At 39.7% G+C, this 19,998-nt stretch overlaps 1 protein-coding gene across 1 annotated transcript; it reads right to left on the reverse strand.

The window, feature by feature from the left end:
• Positions 1–924: 924 nt before the first annotated feature.
• On the reverse strand, positions 925–19,448 carry CHAF1B (chromatin assembly factor 1, subunit B (p60)). Its single transcript, XM_010580342.1, has 13 exons — positions 19,322–19,448; positions 15,379–15,511; positions 15,145–15,262; positions 13,517–13,620; positions 11,251–11,347; positions 8,657–8,741; positions 7,566–7,659; positions 6,856–6,925; positions 6,672–6,763; positions 5,024–5,186; positions 3,461–3,883; positions 1,935–2,026; positions 925–1,433 (listed from the first exon to the last, which is right to left on the reverse strand). The coding sequence occupies exons 1-13, from the start codon at positions 19,445–19,447 to the stop codon at positions 1,312–1,314; spliced, it is 1,719 nt and encodes a 572-aa protein (XP_010578644.1). The 5' UTR covers position 19,448; the 3' UTR covers positions 925–1,311.
• Positions 19,449–19,998: the final 550 nt, after the last annotated feature.

Below are 19,998 nucleotides of genomic sequence, written 5' to 3' on the forward strand. Positions count from 1 at the left end.
TCCACTTTCTTAGAAACTGACAGAAAACAAATGCTAAGTAAATTACACACCTTAAAAACAACCAAATCCAGGGAAGAATGAAAGTCAAAAGAGCTTTAATATGAATTGCAGCTTTCCCCTCCTGTGTGCTGTGGAACTTCAAATGATAGAAAAATAGCCTAAACTATGAGAAAAAATTCTGTTTAAAACTTCTACATGCTATCACCAGCTAGAACGACTATTCACATTTTAAGAATTATCTTACTTTTTAAATTAAGTCCATGATGTTAAACAAAATGAAGTGGATGAGCTCAGAATACTGTGGTTGAGCATTCTACTTCTACAGGCCAAGTCTGCACACCATAGCAAATCCAGAGTAGTGATTTTCAAATATTTTGGACTTATTGTTTTCAATTTGCAGGTCTTAGTTCAATTATTAAATGCTAAATGCTTAGCACAAGTATTAAATGCTAAAAAGAAATCAACTTATAGAAGTTTAACATACATTGGATTTATATTTTATTGGCTAAGGGAGTTAAGATTTGGAAAAATGGGTGAAAACTTCTGATGCATATGGTCAAATACTGCCACCTCAGAAAAATCTCATGTCTGCTTTTTTTCTTTAAACACAGAAAATAAACAATTAAGAACTTCCTTCTGCTGTTTAATGCTTATAACAGGTCTTCAGATGGTTTCTTCCTTCTGCTTTCTTGTTTCTTGCAGTTACAAGTTCTGATTTATGTTTCAGTCATATCAGTCATACTGTAGGCTGCTGCATTCAGAGCATGCGAACATCAGCTTCCATTCCACATGTACTGGACAGCATGAATTATTTTGCACACTGCTAAACATATAAGCAAAGATACTTGAATAAAACGGTTTCTTCTTTTTTTTGTCTTAAACCACATTAAATCATTATGAATGCATTTAAGTCCTTAGAAATTCTATTCTTTTGCCAGACAGGTTACTGGAAGGTACAATACTTTATAAACATCAACTTAGGGACTTTGATGGAGACTTTTAGGTTACTGTATGGCTTTTTAATACCCAGATTTTCCTGATTTCCTTAAGCTGTGGCATTTCTTGAAGAATGCTGTCTTCAAGAAGTAGAAACACACTTAGAAGTCACTTCCCAACTATTTCCTCTTCTGCAAAGCTACATTCCTGAAATCTGTGTCTTCTACTGCCAGTTTCTTTCTTCACAGCACTACGTCAAATATGTGTACGGTACTTTAATCAGGAATTGAGGATTTAACATTTGCAAAATAAATGTACTCTCAGATATGGCTGGATTGCCTTCAGACTGTGAAGAGTCTACTAAAAGCTCAGCCTTTATTTGTTTGAATTGCAGCTGACTTGACTTTCAGCAGATGTAGAAAGAGACAATTCCTCAGTTCTAGGTCGTTTCGATGCTGGAGGATTTTGAAGACTGTCATCAGATGGTAACGGCCTCTCTGAAACAGGCAGATAGGAAAATCATTTAGGCTAAGCAAAACCAGATTAAGAAAGTAAATTCATTTGCTGAATTCACAAACAATTCAGCACTCACCAAAAAAAACCCCAACACTGGTTGGAGAGAGTCCAGCAACTGAAACAATGATGTGCTAAAAGTATAAGGGTCTTAAACTCATCTGTTAAGACCTGGAGGACATTACATCCAAGGGAATTTACTCTTCTTGGTTTCAGTGTCAGCTAATGCACCCATTACTATAAAAACTGTGGTGACATATTGTCACGTAAGCAGCTGCCCAAGAGCAACCACAGTGAGCACACATTTCATATTGTCAAAAGTACCTTTCAAACACACCAAGACAATGAAGAAGGTGTAAAACCTGCAGCTAGGTTTAGGTTTGTGCTTGATTGTGCTTGTGTTATAAGCTTATAACAGAACCCTATAATGGAAAGAACTGATTGGCAAAAGACTTTGCTGGCTATTCATAGCCACAAAAGCTTACCACGTTCCTGTTCTGAGGAAGGAGGTATAGGAACTGTATCTGTATATGCAGAGGTTGTCATATCTGGCTTCAGTGGAATCAAGTTTACTCTCCTTTAAAAAAGCAGAAACAGAAACAGTTCAATTGCTTTAAAGCCATCATTTCCACAAATACTTTACTTAAAGATTTACTTCAGATAGAATCAGTTAAATTTAAATCTATTTTAGATATATTTTACTATGCATTTTTTATTCTTGTTATATGTTAAATAAAGCATTTTTTAGAAGTACTTTAAATATCACTAGTGATCTTTTCCACTAGAAAGTACTTTTACATATGTTATATGTGGCACAGTGCTTGATATTCACCTTCAGAGCACAGTATCTTGGTCAAAAATTTTAAAATTAAGACTGGCTGCACTTACTATGCCCTAGCCCTGTCCATGTTAACACTTTAGATTCATAAAACACTAGGGAATTCTTTTGCCTGCTGAGGTCCACTAATAATTACTGCAAATCTATTTTGTTCTGCTAAATCTCTTCTGGACAGTACTTAAAAATTAAGCACAAAAGTGGCAGAGGATTGAACCATAAAAAAAAAAAAAAAGTCTTACAAGTACCACCATGCATGCTACTCCAAGACAACACTCATGGCATCATCAGTTGATATGATTAAATAGTTTCTCTCAAAAATAAAAAGACTAATTAGCTGCATCAGTTCCCCACCCTCCAGGCTAAAGCCACTTTCAACTACGTACAACCCTTTGACTTGTTACTTCCAGTAGAGATGAACACTGGTGTGTAGAAAGCCATCATCTCCCAAGATTTTTCTTTGTGGTTGTTGATGAAAGCCACAATCCTGCTTTCTTGTTCACCACTTCCTCCCTAGCCATCTACTAATTAAAACATTCCTATGAGAAGTTATAATAATCTCCTTTAATTCTAAAATAGCCTTGTTTTGCTGACAAGGTCTAGATCTCTATTTGCATCGTTGCCTCCTTACTGTCGCACACCAGCTCAGGATCTTCTACTGCAGGCTGTTTAACAATCAATACATGGATTACGGGCAATTTCTAAAAACCTACATCTTCACCTTAGGAAATAACCTCAATCAATGCATTAAGTCCCACATCCATGACTGTGCACACTGAGTGTCTGTCTAGACTTGCATTCTTAAAATATTTCTTGTCAGAAGGGTCTTTACATAGTTCTTGTCAGCTGAAAGCTTCAGGTACCCTCTTTGTACAGAAAATGGGAACTGAAGACAGACACCTGTTGCTGCCATACAGATCAGGCGTAATGGTCAGGTTAACTTTGTTACTGCCTCACATTTCAGACAGAAATATAAAAGCTGTACATTTAAGATTCAGGAGGCATTTTGACCTTTCAGTTGCAGTACAACTGGAACAAAAAGTTCCATGTCAAGACAGCTACCACCAAGACACAGGGCTAGGAATTTATGTCTAAACCTCAACCTTTAAATGTAGCACAAGCACAGCTTGTCTTGGCCTTCGTATTTATGACTGGAAACAGCAATATAAATCTCACCTTGGCGTCTTGCTCCATGCTTGTAAAGTGTTGAGAGTAATCCTCCTGGGCTGGTTTACTTTAGTGCTCTGGCTGGCTGACTGGCTGATTTTCCTCTCATCTGAAGATGAGACTGGAACATTTTTTATGCTTACAGGTGTGGAAGGCAAGTCCTTACCGACAGCTGTAGGTGTTCTAGGTTGGAGGGTGGGAGTGCTGGGATCGGTGACCCTGCCGGGAGGAGTCCCCTCTGTCAGCTTAGAGCCCGGGGAAATGACTTTGTGCGACTGGCTCTTTTTCACTTTCTTCTCTGTTGCACCAGAAGTCCTGACATTTATCTGTGGCTTCTCCTTCAGTGCTATTCCCAGTTCATCCTTCTCAAAGGTAACAAATGAACAGTATCCATCCATGGAAGAAATAGCAAGAAAGGCTCCATCGCTGGACCTATTTGCGATTTTTTTTTTTCCATTAAGAGTAAAGGCCAGAACTTTCCTTCAACCCTTACCCCCCCATCTATAACACATGCTGTACCTGTCTTTTCCTCCTCCCTTACCCAGGTACACATATACATTTAAATAAAACTGCAGTCAAGTGAAAGACATCTAATTCAAATGAACAAAAGATCTTCAATTCTGGCCTTCGCATTTGATTTAATCTCTCTGGTGTCATCTGTGATGACCTGCAATATGCTGCTGCCAGCACTTAAGCTAGCACAAAGCATGGTTCAATTGCAGGTACACAATTCTTCAGCCACAGTTTCTGAAATATGGCTGAAATATGGCTCTCTTCGTTCAGACTAGCAGAGCAGTTCAAGCTCTTTGGCTCCCTTCCTTGTGCAATGCTCAGAATCACTGTGGTGCTCACCTGAATGGGCTCTTCGTGCTCATTTCACCAAATAATGTCTATCTATCACTGATTAAAAGCACTTGATTTTCTATTCTCTTCCACTCCCCTCCTCCTGACACACAACGGTGTTCACAGTGTCTGAACATCAATTATAACTTCTGAAAAAGCAGCCTCCTGAAGGTCCTCAGCTTAGGGATACTGGCTAGAAAAGCATGAGAGAAGAAGCACAGGGGTATATCCTGATTGGAAGACTTGGGTTCAATTTTCAGCTCCAGTTCTGACTCCCCGCATCACATCAGATAAATTACTTAATCCCATACATGAAGAACCACCAAGAACTGTGCAGATAAACCAGAATTTGGCCAGGATACAGACACCTGAACTCCGACAGATGACTTCCAAAACCTCCAAATAAGTTCATTATTGCCAGTTATACTGCCTGAACAATGAGTACTTTTCATGGGCACCCACTACATTAGCTTTCACAAAAATTTCCATCTGCTTGTCCCCAGAGTGCTTGCACCTTGTTTCCCAACTAATAAAGAACAATGATTGTCCAGTTTACAGGCCAAAAAAGAGGTGGCTTGCTGTTCAGACACTGTGATGACAGTGACCACATGCACATCATAAACAAAATATAAGAATAAAGTAAGACACAAGATGTTTTTCAGAACTTCAATGTGTAAAAAGGACATTTCCCCCATCACAACAAATCTTAAGAATGTAACAATTACCTACCATGAAATGTCACTCAGGGTGTGATAATGGATGTTAGAAACATAACCAAAGGGGAAGGACTGCTCAGTATCATAAAAAAGCACAGAATCTCCTGAAGCAACAGCAAACACCAATCGATAGGGCAGATTAAATAGAGCAGGAGATGATTTCTGACTGATTTCATCTAGAATGCAAAGAAATGAACACATTCAGAATTCTGTCTTGCATTCATTGCAAGGTAGTAACTGCACTAGCTTAGTCATGAATCTAAATAAAGATTTCATTATTAATCAGTATCAAGATAATGGCTGAGAAGATAGAACTTGTATAAAATGTAAAGTTTAATGGCAAGCACTAACATTTCTGTTGCCTGAAGTTTGCCCTGTATTGTCTTAGCTGAAGAGGGAGAAATTGGCAGAAGCTTTGTCTATCTGGATTGTTATTATTTTGTTTTGTAAAGTTTGCCATGTATTTTCCAGCTGAAATTTTTCAGCATATTTATAGGAACTTTAGTATTAAAGTCAAAAACCCCACACCTGAGGATATAGTGTAAATCAAGGTCATGACAAATTTATACCACCATGTTATATTTTGTATGACTCAGTCAAAACAATGAATTTAGCTCTATTTGTGTTATCTTGGGTTCGGCTCCTAGCTAGTCTTTTCATTGCAACACTAGCTCTTTGTAAGGCCAGATTATTCCAACTTCCACTGGAAGCTGAGTGCTAGCTAGCTGCTTTCAGAAATTCCTAGTATATAGAGCTCCTGTTCAGTTCTATGATGATTATGGAAGCTATGCACTAAGACAGGCCATTAACATTAACATAATGTAAGCTCCTCACATCTATAGATTTCTAGACTACCACAGATTTTCACTTCTCTGGGTGTATGTGGCAGAACCTAAACATTCTGTTTAGAGGAGCTAGAGACACGAACAGCAGACAGTCATCTCCTTACTTTGCAACACACCATTACAATGGATCTAAAGATAATGATGAAAATACAGAACACAACAACAGGTAATCTCTAAATCCTGTAAGGAATACTACAAATCGACCCTCTAAAGACAGGAGCAAAGCTCTGCCTTTTCAGCAGAGTAAGACCAGTCCTGCTAAAATATAAACACTCCTGGACCCACTGGGCTTACACTAAGGCTGGATTTCAATCTCCAGGTAAGTTCTTATGCAACTTCATACAATCCTTTCCCCACCTCAGAACTCCTGTTCTGGCCAGTAACACCAGCACTGCTTCAGGTATGGCTTCCTTGAATAAACATCAATGGTTGTTGCAAACTATACCCACTCTCTGGTGCTTCTGTGATGTGGGTAGTTGAGACTAACAGAAAATATTTCACTGGGCCACTCCTTCAGTGCTAAGCCAAGTTATTTACTTTTACTCACACAAAATGGTTAAAAGTTAAAGAAAAATATTAAACAGTGTTTCTGTAGCCTAAGAAGCCAAGTAAGAACATTTATCCACCATATCAAAAGCTACTCACAAGGTACTTAAGGTGAATTCGGGGTCTTAGAATCAGGAAACAGCTTCTAAGATGTGGTACAACACTATCTTAATGGAATGTTAAAAGGCTAGGGCATAAAATAGTAAACAGCCACATTGGCCTTTTCACATATTTGCTGTAAAATCATACTCCCTGAAGGATTTACAGTACCTTTATTAAATGCTCGTCTCAACTCAAAGTAGACTGGGCAGCAGCGAACAGCAAGAGTTGCCTTTCCAGGACATGGCAGGTGACCCATGGGCCTTTTATAAAGAATCAGTATTTCAGAAAACAGCATTTCTTTCTTTTTTTTTTTTTTTTAATAAAAAGATATTTTGATCTTATTAAACTCTACCTTTTAAGATTGTTTCTGGAGAAAACATATGTGGTGTTTGTTACATTTTCGCCCGATTCAACACAGCCAGCTGCAAAAATAAAGGTTAAAACATTACTCATCAACTCAAAAAGGTACTGAGTACACACTTTATGTCCATAAACATTCTACTTCTCAGGAATTAGGCTTACTTTATGTCCATAAACATTCTACTTCTCAGGAATTAGGCTTGTCAGTTGGGCAAGAGCTGTGCAACCTGAACACAACCTAAAAAGGCATCCCAAATATTTATTTAGTGCTGTTTTTGTTTCCCTTATATACTTCCCCCTCAAAGCCTCTTTTTGATGTTGCCAGACATCTATAAAAGCAGTGCTTATATGGGCAAACTGATCTCCCCCTTGCAATGTTATTTTTACTATGACTGCAGTATGTTCTTAAGAAAGGATACAAACAAAGAGAGACCAGTCAAAAGAAACCACTCATTATTCTTCTTTACTGTTTTAACAGAGCTGTATTGTTGCAATTTACATGTCTCAGTTCAGAAAATGCCATAAATATAGTTTTTATCACAGGAGAAAGTTGATTTCTGGACTGCTAACAGAAGAGTATTGTGGAGTCTCTATTTCCTTCAATAGGAAGAATGAGGAATGGCAGTTTGAAAGCAACCTTGATGCACATTCAAAGTAGAGAATAATAGATACGATGTAAGTTACAGTACACTTCTCACATACCTGGCGTGAGTAAATAGGAGCCATCAGGAGTAAAACTGAGCCTGCGGAAAAATGACTTCATGCTGTCATCATGAAACATCCGATAGCTCCTAGCCTGTAACATTGAAAATACAATTGTGTAAAGTGCCACGAACATGTCAGCTGGAATTCAGATGAGAAAAACCATCCATTTGTACAATCCAACCTGATGGAACTTCTAAAATAAATGGTTTAAAAACCATGGCTCCTTCAAACTCACTTTCTGCTGTGCTATAAATTCTTCACAGCTAAGAAAAATAGTCCTTGATCCCTCTTCAGCTACTAATCAAAACACTCCAAGAGCAGTCACATTAGACCAGTAATCAAAAACCAGTAATAACCTGGAGAACAACATTATTTAACAGTCAATGTAAAAGCCTGTTCCTTAGGCATTTAATTTTAACTCTAGTATTAGAGGTTTAAAGAGAACTTCTATAATGGCAAAACAACCTCTGTCAGGGCTGTTCTTTAGTCTCTATAAAACTGTTACAAATGTTTTCACAAAAAAAAGAAAGGGAATAGAAAGAATTAAAAAGATTATAGCCAGCTTGGGGGTGTTATTTTACTATCACTTAGAACTGTTTGGGAGAAAAAAGCTCTTTGTTTTCCCTCTTAGGGTTAGAGAGAATTTCCTAAATTTTCCCAAATTCATATTTTTCCTAAAAATCAGACTACCTTTTTGAAAATTTCAGGCTGCTGACTTTAAAATATTATTGCTACATCATATCCATTAATAAACTACTGAAAGACACGTTTGAAGTTTTTCCTATTAAGAATTCACTATGCATACTATTTTTAACATTTACAATCAAAGACATTGTGTTACTACTTTAAACAGCTGAACTTGCAAGAGATCAACAGCAGCAGGCAGTGTTCTTTCTTAGTCACTTCTGTGATGTTGGAGGAAACCTGAAGTGGTGTCTATTTATAACATGCAAAGGTGAAACAGGAGACAAAATATCTGATATATGGGTTACTTGAATGGAAAACATTTGCTCCTTTGGTTTCATAGAACAACTCATATAAAATTCTCCAGCACATTCTCCAGTACCATTAGTAGCAGAACAATGTACCTCTCCTTCAGCTCCTGATCCAGACAGCAACTTGGTAACATTGAATGCAACACGCTTGGTTTGCGTGTTGTACACCCGCAGGACCCTACATGGTGGAGAGCACAGTTAGCCATGAACAACTTCCTTTCACCCCAAGTCTCATACAACACTACAGGACCTCACTTCTCAGTCAGGACTGCCAAATATAAATGAAGATCACAGATTAATTATAACTCTGTTCATGAGACACCACTGGGGGTACATGTTTTGATGGCTAAATAACCAATGAGTCACTTGACAATTATTTGACTCAATAAGGTTTGTGAAGTACCAGCATATGCATTCATGGAGGAATAAGGGAATTAGTGCACAGTGAACAGCCACACCATTCCTACCTGTGCTGTAGTAGCCAGTAAGCTCCTGCTGTGGTGGTGTGCTCCCTCCTCAACCTGACCTGTATGTCCTGTAATCCTGCTCAAGTGATAACCACCAGTGGCAGTCATAATGGTTGCATGTGGTCGTGATGGCTGTATCCCAGCTCACAGTGGATTCAGGGGAGACACATAACAACAAAATAGCCAAGGGCTAATTTGAACAATGCACCCACCTAAACCACAGTGCTGGTCAATGTCTGACTCAAGCCAAATCTTGAAGAAGCAATGTCTGTAGTCTGTATGCAAATATGACTGAGTCAATTATGTTACGCCATAACTAGTGGACAGCCCAGGGCCTGTTGAGCATTCCTACACAGCAGTGGGCTGCACGCCAGCATCTCCCCTTGAGTAGCGACCCCTCTCAAGGTCACTGCTCGAGGTTGAGAGAGTTCTTGCCACAACAGATTCTTAGTAAGTGATTAATAGCATGCTAAACTTCAAACTCTTAGCTAAGTGATATAAAGGATTGATTGTGCACATATAGTCCTTTAGAAATAAACAGTTGACCAAGTCTGGGACTAGGATTGGATCCAGCCACACCTAGACTCCTCTCTGAGAAGGAGTTTAGAAAGCAAGCGGGTCCATTCTGAACCTCATGACTCAAAAGGAGGGTGCCCCTGACAGTTTTGTCTGACCCTGTCCTCTATGCAGTAAATATCAAGTGAACCTTGCCATCGGATCTTGTTAAACCACTGTCACATTTACTATCAAACTTTGTTTAATCACTGTTTTATATCAATAAACATATTGCTACTTCTCTATTACAAGTGAAGTGTGTAACTCCATCAGTGACACCTGCAGAGTGCGAACTCACCTCAAAGACAATTAGCTACATCTCTATGCCTCAGTTTCCTTTGGAATGAATGAAAGCTGGAGTACGTCTCTGCACAGAACAACGGAACTCCCCTGACTTCATCTCACTAAACCAGCAGGTAGCCTAAGCAAATCCAACTGCTCATCCCACCACCCCCTCCCTTCTGCCAGCTCTGACCTTCACCAAGTTATGTTCGTTTGTTAGGCTGGCAGAAAACCAACCTAACAAAAAACAGACAGCTTTTTGCTGATTTAATGTGCTGAAACAGCTCCACAAAGAATCCTGGACAGAGCTAGGAAAAGAAAACAGAACATGAGGCTGTGGCAGACAGCTTAAGACATTTGTGGAACTACTGGCTCTGTATGTCACACGGTTAAGCTGGTCTCCCAAAAGGGGGAATAGGTCTCCCCACCCCGGGCTGTTGAGTGCCCAGTCCTAGCAACTGGCCTGGCTCCTGTTAGATCCCCACTGAGCCAATGCTATTCACTAACCTTGCAGAAAAGCATCTGAAACCTGAGAGGGTGGGAGATTTCCCCTCTTCAGATTAGTTCATGCTCTCACTTGCAACTTCACTCCAAGAAAAAGTTGTGCATCATTCTATTACTTGTGTTTCACTGCTGTTCATTTTAATAAAAAGCACACAAATCTCACATAACCGATTATCAGAAGACAGAGGCTCATAATGACCTAGTTGCCATTAACTTACCATTTTTCTGAGCCTATTGCAAATCTTAAATCAAAACTACTTTTCCACTGTAATTTTCTTTGCAGTGGGTGCCAGATGACATACATTTATTAGCCAGCTGTGAACCCCTTCAGAGCAGCACACATGCCCTAAACAGTTTAAGCTCACTCAAAGTTCTGACAAGGGCCAAGTTTATGAAGTGTGTGTTTAGCTTTCCCAATGACATCACTTACAAAACTGTTGGGGATGGAAGGAGCAAGAGGGCAAAAGAAAGATATCAATGGAAAAACATTTTAACCGATTTCTTAACCTGTTTATATCTTTCTGTAAAACAACAAGGATGAACTTATTAGCTCATCAACAACCAGAGAACTCAGCACTCTCTTAAGATGTATTTGGTATCTCTAATGACCAATACAATGAAAACTTACTTCCTGAAGAAAAATTTCTACAAAAGTTTATATAAGCTTATTTGCTGCTTAGAGAGGACACTCAGACTTCAGGAATCATTCACCACAAGAAAAAGACTAACTAAAGTATCATTTTACTTTCACATCAACCTTCTTACAGGATGATCTGAATAAAACTAAAAGAAAAGTCACATTTATCCTGTACACTTGCTTTTAATTAATCCTCAAGTAAGAAAGAATACTAAGGCAAAACACTTAGACCAACAGCTCACCTATCACAACTCAGAGTTGCAATGTACTGGCCTAGAGGATCCCAGGTTATTCCTTGGACATAACTCTTGTGTTCATTTAATATTGAAACCTTCTGTCCTGAAATTACAAACAGTTTTCAGATTCTAAATTCAAATGTGTTTTAAAACGTTTCTTCATTTCAGAAATAAAACAAGACAAAACATTTCAAAACGTAGAGAAATCATTTTTTAAACATACAAACTGTTAACTTGATGGTACGTGATAAGAATATCAGAAATAGTTGCTTTATTTCTAGAATCTTCACAAGTACGGTAAATTGTGACATGCCAGTTTAAGGCTTGTTCCCTACAAATTAACTCAGATAAGCAGCTTGGCTTAGGCATTAAACATGCAAGATGAGTATATTTCAAAACAGAAGTATTTCAAAACCTTTGTGATTTAGAAAAAAAAACTTTTTAGGCAAGTCTAGAATACTGTTCAACAGCTAACTGAATTTGGCTGAATACAGAGCCAGAAATTCCCGTGTTAAAAAATAACTTCCAGCTGGGGGGCTGTATAAACTCATCTACTCTGCTGAGCAAGCACTGAAAAAAATACGCTACACACATGCTGACTGACGCTTACCCATGGGTAGCTTTCAGAAACAATTCTACAGCAGTGCTAACTCACATTCTTCCACAGCTGAATATCTCGGATCCAAAGCATCGTGATGAAGTAAAGTTACAGATAATTCTCACAAAATACTGTTTTGGATACTAGTGACAGGTCGGGTTTTTTCCTATTAGTTAAGTGTTGCTTTGCTGCAAAGAAATACTATAAGCTGACAAGTTTCAAAGACAATAGCTCTTCAAAAAGACTACACAAATAGAGTGGAGGCCATGCTGCATAGTATCAAATGTCCTTCTGGTGCAATATTCTGTCTCCAACAGTGGCCAGCAACAAATGCCTAAGGAAGAGTGTAAGAACAGAGCAAACACATAGCGGTATTTCTACAGGATACCCAGTAAAGCTGCCAACGGTTTGTAACTCAAGGACTTAAGCCAGTGATGCTCTCTTTGTACCAAACAACCCTATGAATTTTTATTATTAGTTTTCTTCCAGCCATTTTTTTAAAAAACCATGCGAGCTTTTAGCCTGGGTATTACTGGAAGCTATCTGTGAAACTCTTTCCTTTCACGTACCTGCAACTTCAATCACAAAGCCTACATTTTCCAGTAATGGCTTCTTACTTCCAACTTACTAGCTGTCTCTCTGCCTAGAAGACACCAAATGGCCTCCATGGCATTAATTGCATGCCAAAAGAAAGCAGTGAGAATGGAAGACATTACACACAAGTAACATATATCAGCTTAAGAGGCCATCCAGCTTTTTTTAGTAATAATTCTAATAGATATGTCCCTTTAAAGAAGTTACAAGCACTCTGAGATGCAGGAGACATTTGGTCACAATGCCCCTACACATACTTACGCTCTAAGCACACACATTCTTAACTGAACATTCATGTATTTATGGTAAAGACTTTTTGAAAGGAGTATATGTGACAGTTTGGATGGGAGAGACATTAAGCACCCAAAAAGAACACAAAAAACGTCAGCAGCAGAACACTCATATTTTCACACGTGCGTGCTCTGAAAAATTAAGCTGGATTCTACTTTATTTTTCTTAATTAGACACTAAATAATAGAAACGTGAGACAAAAGGTTAACTTTAGAGAAAGTATTTCCACATTAAATTAAAAGTGGAAGTAATGACTACACTGCTAATAAGAAAACATCAAGCTGTTGTAAAGCAACATAACTTAGCTGGTTACTATCTGAACTTCTATAGATGGGCCTTTAATTGGAGAGTACAAGCAATCCCACTGCAGTAGGATGAGAATGAACAGAAGTGTTTTGCCTAATGGAGCCTAAAAAAAAAGTCACATATTGTAAAACAGCCTGCATCCTATACTTGCTTCCCCTTTTTTACCTAGGTAGTTAGTTACCCGATACCAGTCAAGTTTTGTTTGTTTTTTTTGTTGGGGTGTAGAATAAGTAATATACAAGCTGCTTTAGGAGTTTGGGGAGAAAAAAGATTGGGTGAAGTTTATTTCCTGAATACTCCAAGGTAAAGGGATTACTTCTGTGTAAATTTTGCCGCTTGAGGGTATCTTTATGTGCTGGGCTATCTGCCTCACAATCCCAGAAAACTAGTAATCACAAAAGAAGATGCTTTCAACAATTCTGGTAAATACCATGAGGCACTTCCACCAGGATTGGGGACACAAGGGATAAACATAGCATTTACCTTTATTGACATCCCACATTATAGCTGTGTTATCTACAGAAGCAGATGCCATGTAATTTCCATCTGAGGTCCAACAAATATCATATACATCTTCTAGGTGGCCTCTAGAAGCCAGAAGAGAAAAAAACCAATTATTAATTTAAAAATTTACAGCTACATGTAACCATGAGTTTTATGCATTTTTAGGTTAAAAAAAAAAAATCAGAGGCAAATGAAGTATCACTGAAGTAAAATGAACAGCATGACTTTCAGCTTTTAAAAAAAAAATTCCATATTCAGAAAGTGGTAGAATATTTTAAAAAAGCACATCCTACTTCTATTTAAAACAAGCCTGCCTTTTCAACAGGTCTTCTTCACAGACAATGAAAACCCCACATTTGAAGTCATTTATGAATTTGTACCTAGAGATCTGGAAACAAACATTTTAGGATTTGTGCAAACAGAAGACAAAACACTACACCAAAGCAATTAGGAAGTGCTGCTCTTAAAGAAAACCTTCCTTCAATTTATGGGTTTCATAGAAGTGGTAAACAAACATGCATATTCAGCAGAACCACATGAAACAGAAAATTAAGGTTGATTTAGATATAGTGGAACAAACATTGCAAGATATTCAGAACCACCTGAAAGGGCTTAATCAAAAAGTGTTTATTGCTTGTCATTTGAAGACTTATCATACAGTGTGGTAACTTTAATAATAAATAATTGCAACACCAAGGGGAAGGGGGATTGCATGCATTTGTTTGTTTTAAGAGATTAACTCTAATGTTCCTAAAGGATCATGGTGGTACTTCAAGAATCCCACTAGCACTTTTGAAACTGTTCTCACACAAACCTCAGCAGTTGCAAGGAATGTATCAGTTATGCATAGCAGAGTTAAGAATTTACACTTTTTACAAAAAATAAGCAATTTTATCAGTATAGACAGAGACTAAAACTTTTAACAGATACACACAGAAAGCAAGGCAGAGCTATACATACTGCTCACTCAAAATGCATTTCCAACTCCAGAACCACTAATTTCTTTCAGATTTCATCCAAGAGTGAGAACGCTGTTGTAGTTCAACTGCCAGTGGTGGTTTGATGCCTTAGCCACTATCAGCTAATACTTACTTAGTCTTAGCAGGCACAATGTGCATATTTTATTAATCATCGTACACTTGAAATGAAAGCTGTACGATACAGTAGATTTTCAACCATTAAAATGAAGTACTTGAAAAAGATTGGTCGAGCCTCACAGCCATCATCTGGCATGAATCATTTTATCCACTGATGCTTTTTGCTTTAATAGTGACCAAAATTTCCACTATAAAACTAGCAAATAAAACTTCACATTTACTTTATATATCTCCGTCCTAAGCTTTAAGTGACTGCAAATCTCAGGAACAAATTTCAGAGCACATCAGTTATGTCACATAAATGCCAAATCTTCTGCCTTACCCAAACCTGTACGTTGGCAATGTAGCAAAAAAAGTTAAATACAATAAAAGGATGAATATTGGAGCAAGCAAATTTTAGAGAGCATTGATGTTCTACATACACTGAACAGAAGACTGTACCAGACGAAAAAAGCCACTGGGGAATCAAAAACACACAACAGAAAACAAACTCATAAAATATTAAGCTACCTTAAAGTTTTAATGACTGTCCAGTTCTCCTTGTTAAGGTGAGCTTCATCTTCATCCTGAAAAACTAATGGTTCCAATTCTTTGCTATCATTCAGCTTCCACAATAAAATAACAGCATCTGTAGAAGAAATCATATGAAGATTCTTTCCTTCCCACTCACTGTTTTGTTAATGCATGACATTTAGTTCAACATTACAATTATCTTGCATAAGACACATGAAAAGCAGTTCTTACCATCTCCTCCAGATGCTAGGATCTCACCAGTTGGAGAGAAGCGCACAACATTTACTGCTTTGGTATGGCGAGCAAGGTTGGACAAGAATTCCACAATTGCTTTTCCATCTGGCCCTTTTTCTACTTTCCATATCTAGTTACAAAAGCATTACAGACAGTTTTCAGGGACAAGATGTAATATATATGCACCGCTTCATTAATCCACAATTTACTCCTTGGGCAGTCATTCTGAACTTATTATCTGAAACTTTCAGAGCTAAAGCTGCAGTTGCACCACAAATTTTCCCTCTATGAGCCACAGCTGTGTACTGGGTTTATGTGGCAAGGTTTTGGTAGCTGGGGGAGGCTTCAGGGGTGGCTTCTGTGAGAATACACCAGAAGCTGCCCCATGTTAGACACAGCCAGTTCCAGCCAGCTCTGAGACCATCCTGCATCTGGCCAAAGCTAAGCCTATCAGTGATGCTGGTGGCACCTCTGTGATAACATATTTAAGAAAGGGTAATAAACGTTGCACAACAGGAGCTGGGAAAGAGGATTGAGAATACGTGGGAGAAACAACCCTGCAGCCCCCCAGGTCAGTGAAGAAGGAGGGGGAGGAGATGCTCCAGGCACTGGAGCAGAGATTCCCCTGCAGCCCGTGGGGAAGACCATGGTGAGGCAGGCTGTCCCCCTGCAGCCCAGGGAGGTCCACGGTGGAACAGATCTCCACCTGCAGCCCAGGGAGGACCCCACACCGGAGCAGGTGGGTGCCTGAAGAAGGCTGTGACCCCATGGGAAGCCCACGCTGAAGCAGGCTCCTGGCGGGACCTGCGGATCTGTGGAGAGAGGAGCCCACGCTGGAGCAGGTTTTCTGGCAGGACTTGTGACCCCGTGGGGGAACCCATGCTGGAGCAGTCTGTACCTGAAGGACTGCAGCCCTTGGGAGGGACCCACGTTGGAGAAGTTCATGGAGAACTGTCTCCCATGGGTGGGACCCCACGCTGGAGCAGGGGAAGAGTGAGGAGTCCTCCCCCTGAGGAGGAAGGAGCAGCAGAGACAATGTGTGATGAACTGACCACAACCCTCATTCCCCATCCCCCTGTGCCGCTCAGGGGGAGGAGGTAGAGAATTTGGGAGTGGAGTTCTGCCCGTGAAGAAGGGAGGGGTGAGGGAAGGTGTTTTCAGTTTTGTTCTTATTTCTCACTATCCTACTCCATTATTAATTGGCAAGAAATTAATTTCCCTGAGTTGAGTCTGTTTTGCCCATGACTGTAAATATTAAGTGATCTCCCCATCCTTATCTTGACCCATGAGCTTTTCCATTGTATTTTCTCCCCGTCCTGTTGAGAAGGGGGAGTGACAGAGCAGCATGGCGGGCACCTGGTGGCCAACCATACTCAACCCACCACAAGCTGTAATTATATTGCAGTATTTTTTTTAGTCTGGTGAAATATATAACTAAGTATTTCCAATAAATGAAAAAAAAAAAAAAAAAAAAAAACCAACAACCATATAACTTCATTCTCTCTTCAGTCATCGACAACCTCTAGCTTCAAAGGTATTTGACAAGCCTACAAATACAATGATTCAATAGTATGGAATTACAGAATCTTGTTAACAAATCCCTCAAAACACATTGTAACAGTCTGAAAAAAAAGCTGATTACTACAGAAGAAAAAAACATTTTAGCTCTCTTTAGAAGTCTGAACAAATTGAAGAGTTTTGCAGGATACCCCAAAGGTCAATAGATTTAGTGGTTTCAAACAGATGATTTGAGCAAGAATTATAATAATTCCAGTTCCTCACTGATCATAACCACAGCATTAAGACAGTTGCATGATATGGATACTTCGCCAGCCATGCTGGCTTAGGGAATTCCTGATTCCAATTGTTCTTGATTTTGCAGCGCATAATAATGCCACTCCTACTGCTCTACTTGTGCACTGGTTCAGCCACAAGAGCAACACTGTTATGTCCCTATATTCTGGGACTAAGGCCACAGACAGCTAAATCCCATTAGGTGTTTCAAATAATCTGTTCTTGGATGCAGCTCAGTTCAGAAAAACCAAACCAAACCAACAACCAGGCCTTGATAGGAATATACCAAACAATGAAGCAGCCTGAATTAAGACCTCTGTAACTTCTGCCAGTTTTCCCCCTGTATGCAACAGTCCTCCTAAAGAAGATGTAGCAGCAGTATCTTTTATTTTTCTGGCCCTAAAATATGTAAATGTATAAGTATGACTTAAATATATATTCAGTAACCTACATATAGAGCCAAAATCCCTGAAATGCATACACCATCAGGTAAGAAGTCAATTTGCCAGTGAGGAAGGGAAAAGTTTTGGCTGAGGCTACTAGAATAAAACTCTAATTTTTAATGACATTTATCCCATTTACCACCTCCAGAAGAAAGCGGCATTCTAATCATGCACATAACACAGCAGTTACTATTTGTAATAATTTGCTACTAAACACATTAAGATGTATTGGCATATTTCACAAAGTACTGCACTGAGGATCCTGAGAAACAAATCTGGATCCAATCCAGCCCTAATGTAAGTATAAATCTGATCTTTACAACTCAAATTCTCTGCTAAAACAGAGGATTTCCCTATTCAGAAGAAAATGCAGCAGTAATACAAAAGAAAGACTTTTGTCTGTACCTATTGCACAGGTAGCAAAACCTTATTAGAGTATTTTTTATTTCTTCTTCAAATAAGTGATGGAAGCCTGACAGAACATAAGCAGGCCCAAAAGATAATTAAAATGTAAAATGCTATGCAAGGACAGCTAGACAGACAGATACATACACATGTAGCAGAGAACCTACATGAATTCTTTGCATTGGAGTTCATTACTAAGGAGCACAGGGAGGGTCCCCGGTTGGAACCCTTCTTTATTGCAGGATGAGTTTGAGGAACTGTCTCAAATTGAAAGGTTAGCAGTAGAGATTTTAGTAAACAAGCAAAAAAAATATTTTACAGGAAATCACCAGGCCCAGATACCGAACCGACCTACAGGAACTCAAACATTAAATGAACAGCCCAGCAGTGATGGGTAACCTACTGTTTCACTCTCAGCTTCAAAAAACAGGGGAAGCAAATGTGCCAGCTTTTTTTTAAGTACTCAGATGGGGACTCAGAAAAACTGACCACTATGTCTACCTTCCATATTGAGAAGCTGTTAAATACATAAATAAATAAATTCAATTTATTTCTCTGCAAAGGAAATTGTGCCTCACATGGCCATTAACTTTATTTAAGGAGTTGACTAACATCCAGGTAAAAAAAATGCAGTTCACCCAGCACACTCAATTTCCCAATGCTTCCAACTAGGGCTAAGGCTTTTAGAGAAACCAAGAGATCATTGAACGATGGGGACAATCCTGACGTACATTAAGACTTGAGAAGAACAATTGCCTGATTTTGCAAAGGTAGATCCTACAGCCACATCTTTTGGGCTTGTGCTATGCAACATTTTCATAAGTGATTCTCAAAAAGGATGAATAACTGACTAACAAAGTTTGCTAGCACCAACACAAAATTACCTAGGAGAGATGCATCTCAAGCTGAATGAAAAGGGCTGTAAAAAGATACCATATTACTGAGTCACTACGTACAAAATGACAAATAGAATTCAACTTTTATGAACATAAAGAAATTAAAACCAGTCGTTTCTCACTAACCCACAAGACTGTGCCGTAAGTTAGCAGTTACTACTCCGGAATATCACCCAACAGTCAATGCAGGTAATTTTCCAAAAATAACAGTTCAACACTCAGCAGCAGAACTCAGGGACAGTACCCAAGGGTAACAGTCATTCTGTATATAGCTGTACAGTCTTTCCCTAAACCATCCACCATGGATGTCACGTACCAGCCAATAATCCAGTAGCTCAGACAGCAAGCCATCTCCTGCTCTGCACATGCTACAAAACCAAAACAAACAGGTTTGAAACTTACACGAACGGCTGTGTCCACGCCTGCTGAGGCCAGTCGATTGATCTTCCCATCAGCTCCATGTTGGAAGTCTAAGCTGTAAACAGGCTCCTTATTATGCCACGCTATTTCACAAGTGATGACCTTCATGTCTGCTAAAGAAAACAGAGCAAATACCAGATAAATTCTTGTTCCTTACGACCAAGGCAATCAAAGTTAACGCAGGTTTTGCAAGCGCCGCGGACCGATCCCGTAACAATTTCACCACAGAAACTGACAGGGCGGCTTAAGGAAGACCAGTTCTCAATGCTGTGATTTACTACGGCTACAGCTACTGCCCGGGCACTGCGTGACAAGGGCAATAAAGCCGCGTCTCCCGGCGGCATTACACGTTGTGACAGAGGCACAGGACGGGGTTACAACAAGCGGGAAATCCCGCGGGCAGGCACGGCACCTCTTCCCTTTCAGCCCCCGGCTGCCCGGGCCCTGCCCCCAGCCCGGCTCCGGACGGGGGCGCGCCCCGGCCGAGCGAGCAGCGGCGGACCGGCACCGCGCCCGTCCACCCAGCCCCCGGGGCAACAACTACTTCCGTACCGACGGCGGAGCACCGAGAAGCCGGAACGACGGCAAGGCACGAAGGCCCCGGCGGGGGAGGAGGAAGGCGGAGGCGCCGCTGGCCGCAGCCGCCCCTCGGCCGCTCC

This window comes from Haliaeetus leucocephalus, unplaced genomic scaffold, assembly GCF_000737465.1.
Source record: "Haliaeetus leucocephalus isolate CR32 unplaced genomic scaffold, Haliaeetus_leucocephalus-4.0 Scaffold702, whole genome shotgun sequence".
NCBI lineage: Eukaryota > Metazoa > Chordata > Aves > Accipitriformes > Accipitridae > Haliaeetus > Haliaeetus leucocephalus.

What these genes read in the sequence shown, in the direction of transcription:
- CHAF1B (XM_010580342.1), bottom strand. Translation starts at nt 19,447, where the DNA reads ATGAAGGTCATCACTTGTGAAATAGCGTGGCATAATAAGGAGCCTGTT. An exon ending in AATGTGGGATGTCAATAAAG is followed by an intron (nt 11,348 to 13,516) that starts GTAAATGCTATG and finishes TTGTAATTTCAG; the next exon opens with GACAGAAGGTTTCAATATTA. An exon ending in ACCCTGAGTGACATTTCATG is followed by an intron (nt 3,884 to 5,023) that starts GTAGGTAATTGT and finishes AATCGCAAATAG; the next exon opens with GTCCAGCGATGGAGCCTTTC.